This window comes from Mytilus galloprovincialis, chromosome 1 (assembly GCF_965363235.1).
Source record: "Mytilus galloprovincialis chromosome 1, xbMytGall1.hap1.1, whole genome shotgun sequence".
NCBI classification, from domain to species: domain Eukaryota; kingdom Metazoa; phylum Mollusca; class Bivalvia; order Mytilida; family Mytilidae; genus Mytilus; species Mytilus galloprovincialis.
Window position 1 is genome coordinate 132,419,769 of NC_134838.1, and position 12,648 is coordinate 132,432,416.

Here is a 12,648-nt window from a genome sequence, read left to right on the forward strand (position 1 = left end):
CAACTTATTCCACATATAAAGTTTTTAATAAGAACTTATTCCACATATAAAGTTTTTAATAAGAACTTATTCCACATATAAAGTTGTTTAATAAGAACTTATTCCACATATAAAGTTTTTAATAAGAACTTATTCCACATATAAAGTTGTTTAATAACAACTTATTCCACATATAAAGTTGTTTTATAAGAACTTATTCCACATATAAAGTTTTTAATAAGAACTTATTCCACATATAAAGTTTTAAATGAGAACTTATTCCACATATAAAGTTGTTTAATAAGAACTTATTCCACATATAAAGTTTTTAATAAGAACTTATTCCACATATAAAGTTGTTTAATAAGAACTTATTCCACATATAAAGTTTTTAATAAGAACTTATTCCACATATAAAGTTGTTAAATGAGAACTTATTCCACATATAAAGTTGTTTAATAAGAACTTATTCCACATATAAAGTTTTTAATAAGAACTTATTCCACATATAAAGTTTTAAATGAGAACTTATTCCACATATAAAGTTGTTTAATAAGAACTTATTCCACATATAAAGTTTTTAATAAGAACTTATTCCACATATAAAGTTTTTAATAAGAACTTATTCCACATATAAAGTTTTAAATGAGAACTTATTCCACATATAAAGTGTTAAATGAGAACTTATTCCACATATAAAGTTTTTAATAAGAACTTATTCCACATATAAAGTTTTAAATGAGAACTTATTCCACATATAAAGTTGTTTAATAAGAACTTATTCCACATATAAAGTTGTTTAATAAGAACTTATTCCACATATAAAGTTTTTAATAAGAACTTATTCCACATATAAAGTTTTTAATAAGAACTTATTCCACATATAAAGTGTTAAATGAGAACTTATTCCACATATAAAGTGTTAAATGAGAACTTATTCCACATATAAAGTTGTTTAATAAGAACTTATTCCACATATAAAGTTTTTAATAAGAACTTATTCCACATATAAAGTTTTAAATGAGAACTTATTCCACATATAAAGTTGTTTAATAAGAACTTATTCCACATATAAAGTTTTTAATAAGAACTTATTCCACATATAAAGTTGTTTAATAAGAACTTATTCCACATATAAAGTTTTTAATAAGAACTTATTCCACATATAAAGTTGTTAAATGAGAACTTATTCCACATATAAAGTTTTTAATAAGAACTTATTCCACATATAAAGTTTTAAATGAGAACTTATTCCACATATAAAGTTGTTTAATAAGAACTTATTCCACATATAAAGTTTTTAATAAGAACTTATTCCACATATAAAGTTTTTAATAAGAACTTATTCCACATATAAAGTTTTTAATAAGAACTTATTCCACATATAAAGTTTTAAATGAGAACTTATTCCACATATAAAGTTTTTAATAAGAACTTATTCCACATATAAAGTTTTTAATAAGAACTTATTCCACATATAAAGTTTTTAATAAGAACTTATTCCACATATAAAGTTTTTAATAAGAACTTATTCCACATATAAAGTGTTAAATGAGAACTTATTCCACATATAAAGTGTTAAATGAGAACTTATTCCACATATAAAGTTGTTTAATAAGAACTTATTCCACATATAAAGTTTTTAATAAGAACTTATTCCACATATAAAGTTTTAAATGAGAACTTATTCCACATATAAAGTTGTTTAATAAGAACTTATTCCACATATAAAGTTGTTTAATAAGAACTTATTCCACATATAAAGTTTTTAATAAGAACTTATTCCACATATAAAGTTGTTAAATGAGAACTTATTCCACATATAAAGTTGTTTAATAAGAACTTATTCCACATATAAAGTTTTTAATAAGAACTTATTCCACATATAAAGTTTTAAATGAGAACTTATTCCACATATAAAGTTGTTTAATAAGAACTTATTCCACATATAAAGTTTTTAATAAGAACTTATTCCACATATAAAGTTTTTAATAAGAACTTATTCCACATATAAAGTTTTAAATGAGAACTTATTCCACATATAAAGTGTTAAATGAGAACTTATTCCACATATAAAGTTTTTAATAAGAACTTATTCCACATATAAAGTTTTAAATGAGAACTTATTCCACATATAAAGTTTTTAATAAGAACTTATTCCACATATAAAGTTGTTTAATAAGAACTTATTCCACATATAAAGTTTTTAATAAGAACTTATTCCACATATAAAGTTTTTAATAAGAACTTATTCCACATATAAAGTGTTAAATGAGAACTTATTCCACATATAAAGTGTTAAATGAGAACTTATTCCACATATAAAGTTGTTTAATAAGAACTTATTCCACATATAAAGTTTTTAATAAGAACTTATTCCACATATAAAGTTAAGAACTTATTCCACATATAAAGTTTTAAATGAGAACTTATTCCACATATAAAGTTTTAAATGAGAACTTATTCCACATATAAAGTTGTTAAATGAGAACTTATTCCACATATAAAGTTTTTAATAAGAACTTATTCCACATATGAAGTTGTTTAATAAGAACTTATTCCACATATAAAGTTGTTTAATAAGAACTTATTCCACATATAAAGTTTTTAATAAGAACTTATTCCACATATAAAGTTGTTAAATGAGAACTTATTCCACATATAAAGTTGTTTAATAAGAACTTATTCCACATATAAAGTTTTTAATAAGAACTTATACCACATATAAAGTTTTAAATGAGAACTTATTCCACATATAAAGTTGTTTAATAAGAACTTATTCCACATATAAAGTTGTTTAATAAGAACTTATTCCACATATAAAGTTTTTAATAAGAACTTATTCCACATATAAAGTTGTTTAATAAGAACTTATTCCACATATAAAGTTGTTTAATAAGAACTTATTCCACATATAAAGTTTTTAATAAGAATTTATTCCACATATAAAGTTGTTTAATAAGAACTTATTCCACATATAAAGTTTTTAATAAGAACTTATACCACATATAAAGTGTTAAATGAGAACTTATTCCACATATAAAGTTTTTAATAAGAACTTATTCCACATATAAAGTTGTTAAATGAGAACTTATTCCACATATAAAGTTTTTAATAAGAACTTATTCCACATATAAAGTTTTTAATAAGAACTTATTCCACATATAAAGTGTTAAATGAGAACTTATTCCACATATAAAGTTTTTAATAAGAACTTATTCCACATATATGGTTTTATTAAGAACTTATTCCACATATTAAGTTTTTTAATAAGAACTTATTCCACATATAAAGTTTTTAATAAGAACTTATTCCACATATAAAGTTTTTAATAAGAACTTATTCCACATATAAAGTTTTTAATAAGAACTCATTCCACATATGAAGTTTTTAATAAGAACTCATTCCACATCTATGGTATTTAATAAGAACTCATTCCACATATAAAGTTTTTAATAAGAACTTATTCCACATATAAAGTTTTTAATAAGAACTCATTCCACATATAAAGTTTTTAATAAGAACTCATTCCACATATAAAGTGTTTAATAAGTTGATGTATTTACAGGATTGGATGGATGTGTTAAGTGGTGGAGAGAAACAAAGAGTTGCAGTAAGTACAGACGTACTCAGTTATTTTTTAAAGTGATTTATTTTTATATGATGATCTTTAACAAATCAGTATTGATCATATTTTTGATTTTTCATCATAGACAATAGTATCAGAATGTTAACTGTAGAATGACATAGAACTTTGCTTATAAGAATTTTCTTACATCCCATTGGCTTAGTTTGGAGCTATTTAATGTTACCCTTATTCCACAACAAACAGCTATATAGAATTTCCTTCTAAATGCCTTCATATATTTAGCTGTTTTGTAGTATGTGAGTCAACTATGATGGGTTACAAATCAAGTTTACGTTTGTTTGGTTCCGCTTTGCTGATTTATGCAAAAAATTCAGGCTTTGGACTTTATAAATTTCAACACCTAATAATTGTTTAAAGCTTGTTTTGCAAGAAGTGTCATTTATGTCATTCCGACTCATCTAGTTATTATAAAATATTGAACATTCTTAAAAAGCTTTCATGAGGTAGAGTTATAGAAAATTTGTGTAAATTATCTAATTGTAGAATAAAATCATAGTACATGTATATAGTATTTGTTCATCATTCTGAAGGTATCCTTGCTTGTTGTAGATGGCCAGATTACTTTATCATAAGCCACAGTTTGCTATCCTAGATGAATGTACGAGTGCGGTCAGTGTGGATGTAGAGGGTTTTATTTATCAGTATTGTAGAGAGGTTTGTAATTTATCTTAAATTGATATGTCCTCAATTCCAACTGATGCAATGCATTTACATTGATATTTGTTTAAACCTGCAATATGTATTATTAAGTCAGTTAAATTAATAATTTTCAATACACAAACGTAGTCAAAGATCTCAGTAAAATGTTCACAGTCTATTACACAATCAATGTTCTAAAAGATAGATATTATACAGACATTAAAACCAATAAGTAGAAGAATAATTTAACTTTCAACATCATTTATTTTATTAAAAATAGCATTTACAAAAAGTATGACAGATTACTGTATATTTTCTTTTTAAGTTTTCTCATTAAATTTCTACAATTTTTTTTTTTTATTATTTCTTAGAAATAAACTCATCATAGATACCAGGACTAAATTTTGTAGAAAATTCCTTTAGGTTGAATAAGCTTTTTGTATAAGACTCTATAAACAGATATATTTTAATCAACCATGAGGAAGACTGTTATTTACATTAATTATACACTTCATTGTACAATGGGAGACAAGCAGTAGTATTAACATGGAGTCAGGACAAATTGGACAAAATTGACATGCAAGTTTATCATGGTGATAGAAAATTTGTAATTGGCTAAACATTTAAATTGATTACCCCCTTAATCTGCAAATAGGTATCCAATGAATAATGAGGAATTCATGGTACTCTGATGTTACTTGGTATTGAGATTTAACACTCTGTGTGATACCTGTTATCATAATATGTGTATTATATTTATAGGTTGGAATAACATTGTTTACAGTATCACACAGAAAATCATTATGGAAACATCATGAGGTTTGTTTATTACTCTTTAACTGTGACAGTGTTGATAATGGTTTTACTGTAACTATCACTTCTTTAGTATTATTCTAATTCCTATTTAACCATGACCCAAACTAATATAACTTTATAGTGTTAAAGAATAATATGTGATGTAAAATCAGTTGATAAAATTAACTCAAAATCAACTTCATCTTTGTGTGAGTTTGATAACTAGATTGATCTGGACCATTGTGTAGGGAGTCCAAAAAGTAAATGGAAATTTATCAATTTTCATGGAATATTTGTGGTAGATAAAAATGTGTGATATTTATGACATCATGAAAAGACTGCTAATATGCACATTTTCAGCAAAAAGACATAATAGTTTTCTTGTCATTGATTTAACTATGATTCAATGTGATATTGGTCAATAAAATTTAGTTTGAAAATTTCTTCCTGAAGTTCAATACACATAAACTGGAATTCCTTTTAACTATATAGTGAACCTCATGTACAAATATTCAGTTTTCTGGATAAAAAAAAGTGAAATCACAAAAATACCAAATACAGAGGAAAATTCCAAACAGAATAAACCATTTGGTTTAATATTTGTAAGATTCCTGTGTCCTAATTTTTATTGTTTTTTCCATTTCAGTTTTACCTACAGATGGATGGTAGAGGAGCGTATGAGTTCAAACCAATTACATCTGATACCACAGAGTTTGGATCTTGATAACTGCTTTAATGATAGGACTTTTAAAACTGAAAACATTGTATTTTATTAATATGTATATACAACAATTTGTACAAATTGTACTGTGATGTATATAATGTACACATTGTTCAATTACATGTAAAACTTTTGATGGGATGTATTTTGTATAGATCTTATTCATGAACTGTACAAATTGTTCAATTAATTTTAATGTTATGTATTTAGTGTAAACATTGTTCCATGAATTGTACAAATTGTACAGTGATGTTGTATAGAGTGTACACTCTGTTCATTTATTTGTACTGTGATGTTTATAGTGTACACAGGGGGGAGAAGGGGGTATCAACATACTTAGTTTGATACAGACATTTGGCTCTATAGCCGTTGTTTCATTCATATAATCATGTATGCGAAGAACACAGTTTTTAAAGACAACTCAACAGAAGGTAAACAGGTATGACCCATCACATTGATGAAATATTAACCCATTGAAATATTTAACATGTCAAAACAATTAACCCTGTACCACCCTTATATTGGGAGAGACTCTATGTGAGGGTACAAGTTGTTTTATTACTTGTACAAATTGTGATATGATGTATATTCTGTACACAATGTTTCATTACTTGTACAATTTGTGATGTGATATTTAATGTCATAATATAATTGTGTATACATTGTACAATGAGTATAATACAGGTGGTTTTTTTTATCAGGATGTACATATGATTAAAAAACAATTTATAGATAATTATGATGACATAGAATAGAAAATATTATTTATTTATAGATAAAACTTGTGATAATGAAAAATGTTTCAAATTTGTATTTTTCTGACTGATTCTGACGTTAGTATTAGGTAGATTACAAGCCAAAATCTGATTAAAAGAAAATGTAATTTGGAACACTATTGTCCCTCTAAAAAGGATTATACTCAACCATTAATTTAAGTTTCAAACTTTTGGGTAAGATTTTCATTGACAAATTAACTAATGACTTGGGAAGATCTTTATGTTTTTATTCACAATCTGCTCACCTGTTGTATTTGTGAACTTCTCATATTTACAATCTACCCTCCTGAAATATGTGGAAGTTGTCATATTTCATATTTGAGATGATTTTTTTATCGTAACATTTCATAATTGGACACAGTCTAATATACAGAGATTGTTTATATAGAAGTAATCATTGTAGATAATTGAAGTAAAACAGAATTTCTGACTAGATTTCATATTTTAACAAATAGTCACAATCTTTTCCATTTCTGTTTGTTACTCATCTGATAATAACTTATCAAGCTGAATAAGCTTATGATTTTTAATAAAAAGTTTTATATCTGTTTTAATACATCTTCTTACATAATGTAAAGGACGAGTGTAGCTTGTGGTCTTATTTGGTTAACATTGGTTCTATTAATTCATTAAAATAAAGAATCGTATAAAACCATTGCAATTCACATTTTTATTATACTCAGAAGGAAGACTTTCAGAAAATGTAATTATTTAAGTAGCACTGATGACTCTGACATTATTTAAGTGATGTCAAAAGAGGTATTATCCAGATGTTTAGCAAAAAAAGTCAATATTCAATATACTGTGCATTTTGTCATTACTAAATTAGGTGCATATAAAATTGTTGTATCACTTGTAAAAAAAGGTATACCTCAGAACAAAACAGTAACCTTTAATTAAAGTAAAAATAGAGAAATCATGAGGAACAATTGATTTTATGACTTATTTGGCCCTAATCTGTTATGAGTTAATAGTTTGATCAGAAACATTCAGTAAGATTTGTTTACTGTGAAAACTGGGAAGCTTATTGATGTCCTTTTTGGTGATTCTCCAGCATTTTGACCCATAAAGCAGCGCTGCTTGTACGCAGCTATCATAGTCAGTATGGTGATCTTATTGATGTTAGACTTACAGATGTGAAGTAGCTTAAAAACTGCTGTTCTTGCTTTTTCTATCATGACTATCATGACTTGGATGTCAATGTCTACTTCTCCTTCAGATGTTCCTGCTCAGTGAACCATGAAGAGATTTTAAGATGTGTTCCATTTAAATCTATACAAAGAGGCTCTGATGAGTAAAGATACATTACCTCTAATGAATTGATGCTGATGTCCAATCATACTTAAGTTCTTTTTTAATGTGGTGGTTCTAGCTTGCATGTGAGTCTTTAGATGTAACAAGGCCAAACTCGCATGTACAGATCATCTCTATAGGTTAAGAGAGTCTATTTAATGCCTGGGTTACTGATTATGATTGATTGGTTTACTCATAACACATTACACAACCTTGTCTAACTCTTGTGATTTTACTGGTGTGTAGTGATGTATATTAAGGACCATTATGATTTTAAACTTGTAATATATATTAATCAACACCAGAGGGTGTGTTATAATGTATGTACAACTTCCGAGGTCAAAGGTCAAAATATTGGGTTTCAGTAGACAACCCGATGTCCTCATGTACAGATTATGTCAGTTATACATCTTTAGAACCTTTATATTTTCATACTTTATATTTTACATGTATATTAACTAACATTAGAGTGTGTGGAGATGTGTCATAATACCCCCAAAATATGGATGTTGAGTATCATATAATAATCAAATTGGATGTCGACGAAATAACAGTAAGTACCATATTTGAACTTTCTCATACTAGGATACAAGCACTTATTTAAATATGATATTTCTGTCCTGCTGTTTTATATAAGAACCTGTCTTATTATCTTGACGGTTTTTTTGCATTGCTTGCTGGCATTTTGCCATGCTTTCTTACTTTTGTAAATCACCTTTAATCACCGCCTTACTGTGTATGTCTTTATGGTACAAAGCAGACTTGTCGGAGAACATATATTTTTTTCAATCTCTTGTATTGTACTGATAAAAAGGATATGTTCACAGCTTACATGCTTTTATTAATATTCACATTTTACCCATTTTTTGCTTCAGTTACTAGTAGTATTTTTTCAAGTTGTTACTTTTTAGCAATTATGGTAGTGGATTAAAGTTTGTTTATGCATGACCTGTCTGCATTATTCCTTACATAGGCTTTGTTTGTATAATATAGATCCTCATAAAGGTTGCACTGGTAATGCTTGTGTAGCTATTCATATTCCATATATTTTGGGCCTGTTATATATTTATATAGAAAATAACATTACTTCGTACTTTATTTGGCCTTTTTAACTTTTTTGGATTCGAGCGTCACTGATGAGTCTTTTGTAGACGAAACGCGCGTCTGGCGTATATACAAAATTTAATCCTGGTATCTATGATGAGTTTATTTACTAATGCCAATTATGTCACAGAAAAAAATATATATTTACTACAATGGGCTGGCTAAAAGGTCATGATTTTTACATCTTATTAATATTTTTATTTCATAATTTTGTCTTACAGATTATCACCAAATATGGAAACAAGAAACAACTTCCCATCATTTAGAAGGCTTGCTTGACCTTTTCTGGATCAATCAATTCTGGTTTCTCAACAGATGCTTGCACGATCACATTACAGTTTTTGCTGATCTTCAGTTGTTAACTGTTGTTTTTAACTTTATTTCAATTTTTTCCTGAACAAATAATTTGCAATTTTGTGTTATATTTTCCTTATTTAAAGTAAAATCCACACACCCTTTTTAAAAACCCCTCTCAGCAGATTTTATTTTTGGTGGATCATAATATATTGAAGGCATAATTCTAAAAAGATGTGACAAATAGCTATTGAGTAGCACTTTAATATATAGATGAAGTTGTTTTACTAAATAATTTAAAATTTGGTGACCATGTTAAACGCATGTATCTATCCCAATCAAACAAGAGATATATGATTCAAGAGATATATGATTTAAGAGATACAATTAGGTCTACCTATCTTTACTTACACCTTGAAACTGACAATGATAGTCGGTTAAAAACAAAACTTTACGACAAAAAATGATTTCAGCTTGCCAATTGTGGACTTTCAATTTCTATTTAGCAACATTCCAGCAGCACCTGCATACACATTATATATCTCTCAAATGATACAATATTCTAAGGATTGTTTTTGTCGAGCCTGCGACTTTTGTCGCAGAAAGCTCAACGTAGGAATAGTGATCCAGGGGCGGCGTTAGCTTACTTCTTAAAAGCTTTATACTTTGAAAGGTGGAAGACCTGGATGCGTCATACTTTGTATATGGATGCTTCATGTTACAAAGTTTCTGTCAGTCACATAACCAATGTCCTTGACCTCATTTTCATAGTTCAGTGACTACTTGAAAAAAAAGTTCAGATTTTTTGTAATGTTTTAACAATTTTATTATAAGTAAATGGATAACTATATTTAGTATGTGCGTACCTTGCAAGGTCCGCATGCCCGTCAGACAGTTTTCACTTGACCCCGAACTCATTTCTTGGATCAGTGAACAAGGTGGTCAAGTCCATATTTGAGATACTATAAGCAATATATCTAGTATTTTCGGTGTATGGAAGCACTGTAAGGTGTACATGTCCAATTGGCAGGTGTCATCTAACCTTGACCTAATTTTCATGGTTCAGTGGTTATAGTTAAGTTTTTGTGTTTTGGTCTGTTTTTCGTATACTATATGCAATTGGTCTACTATATTTGGTGTATGGAATGATTGTAAGGTGCACATGTCTACCTTGCAGTTGTAATCTGACCTTGACCTCATTTTCATGGTTCAGTGGTCAAAGTTGTTTTTGAGTTTTGGCCTTTTTTCTTATACTATATGCAATAGGTTTATATTTGGTGTATGGAATTATTTTATGATCTATATGTCAGTCGTGCAGGTTTTATTTGACCTTGACCTCATTTTCACGGTTCATAGCTCAGTGTTAGGTTTTTGTGTTTTGGTCTTTTTCTCTTAAACTATAAGCAATAGGTCAACTATATTTGTTGTATGGAAGAATTGTTAGCTGTACATGCCTGTCTGACATGGTTCAACTGACCTTGATCTCATTTTAATGGTTAAAAAGTTAATGTTTAGTTTTCTTGGTTTATGTTAAGATTATGTGACAGTTGTAATGAAGCTTTATATTTAGGACTATCAACATAATATCAATGATTAGTAAAGAAGGCGAGACATTTCAGTGTGTGTGCTCTTGTTCCTTTTATGATTTTCTTGATACAGGGTTGCTGCTCACAAGGAAGCTATTAAACCAAGAGTTCCGAATGATGACGTTGAAATCATCCCTTCGTAAAATTTACGGACGCCATCACGAGTTTGTGGAGCGTTATGGAACATCCGTTTCAGCGATGAAAGTGAATATGTTTCTTATGTCGTAACTACAATCCCATTTCCTTTTTTTACGAATGTGACCTACTGAATTAGAATTGGTTCTGGGTTTGCACTTACACAAGCATTACGACGGATGCCACATGTGGAGCATGATCTGCTCACCCTTCATGAGCAAATTTGAGAAAAGCATTTATTGAAACTTTAAAGAGTGACTGTAAAGTAGATATTGAGCCCAGTGATGTACTAGCCATCCACAGAATACCTGGGAAAGATGGTTATCAGAAGCCTGTCATAGTTAAGGTAAAGAATACTGAAACTAAAATACGGATAATGCGACAAAAAAGATCCCTGAAAAATGAAGTGAAATTGCATGATGACATATCACAACGCAATCTTGGACTAATGGCAAGACTTAAAAACACTGAAAAATTTGAAAATGTATGGTTTTATAACTGTAATGTGTATGCCAAAACTGAAACTAGTAGCAGAATAAGATTTGATCTATTTGACAATGTAGAAGAAAAAATGAAAAAGAAATTAAAAGATGGAAATTAATTAGTTTTCATATAAGTCTGTTACACTTGTTAATATTTTTTGGAAAATGTAGTTTTTTTCAGTATAAATAGATAGATATAAATGTGAAAGATAAATACTGAAGTGTGTCATGTCAACTCCAAATTACAAAATCCTGGATACATATATAGTAAATAGTATAAGAGATTTTTTTATTATTTTTTTTATTAATATAAATTATACTGTCACTATAGAGTTTAGGGGAAATAACTCTAACATTTATTATGAAATTAATATGATCTTATCTCCCCTTAAAACATCTATTCCTTTGCTAGATTTATTCATAACTATATAATGCCATACTGTAAATTAGTTTATACATTCAATGTTGAATGAAGAAAATAATATGCGACATCTTATGTTTGTATGTGTGTATGTTTGTGTATGTCTTATGTGTTACAATTGTATATTTGTACTTATGAACTTGCTTATATGTTTTATAAATCATCCCTTCAGATATAATCATGGATAATAATGTAACGATATTATCAATGAATGTGAGGGGTCTTTTTTCAAACTCCAAAAAGAGGGCAGATGTTTTTGATTGGGCTAGGAGTAAAAATACTTCCATAGTGTGTTTTCAGGAAACTCATAGCAATAAAGACATTGAAAAATACTGGGAGGATGAATGGGGAAATAAGTGCTTTTTCAGTCATAAAGACAGTAAAAGTGCAGGTGTCTCTGTTATGTTTAAAAAGGGTCTGGATTTTGTTGTGCATAATTCTATTATTGATGATAATGGTCGTTACATTATTTTAGATATAACAATTTTTTCACAAAGATTAAGTCTTGCATGTTTGTATGGTTATAATACAGATGAACCTTCATTCTTTGACACAATAATGCAGAATATTTTAATCTTTAAAAACACCAGTGTTTTACTATGTGGTGACTGGAATGTTGTATTAGATAAATTTATGGATACATGGATACATATAATATCAAACATAATAGAAACCCTAACTCCCGTAAAAAAATTGATGAAATCATTGATGTTTTTGAACTACTTGATCCTTGGCGTACATGCTATCCAGAAGATAGGAAATATACCTGGCGTC

General features: G+C 28.1%; 1 protein-coding gene across 1 annotated transcript in view; it reads left to right on the forward strand.

Moving 5' to 3' along the window:
* LOC143060405 (ATP-binding cassette sub-family D member 3-like) overlaps positions 1–7,108 on the forward strand; it is a 30,435-nt gene extending 23,327 nt beyond the window's left edge. The window contains exons 7-10 of the mRNA XM_076233601.1: positions 3,548–3,592; positions 4,178–4,282; positions 5,030–5,086; positions 5,709–7,108. Coding sequence (XP_076089716.1) covers positions 3,548–3,592; positions 4,178–4,282; positions 5,030–5,086; positions 5,709–5,786 — 285 coding nt within the window. The 3' untranslated portion in view covers positions 5,787–7,108. The remainder of the gene's footprint in view (positions 1–3,547; positions 3,593–4,177; positions 4,283–5,029; positions 5,087–5,708) is intronic.
* The last annotated feature ends 5,540 nt before the right edge of the window (positions 7,109–12,648 follow it).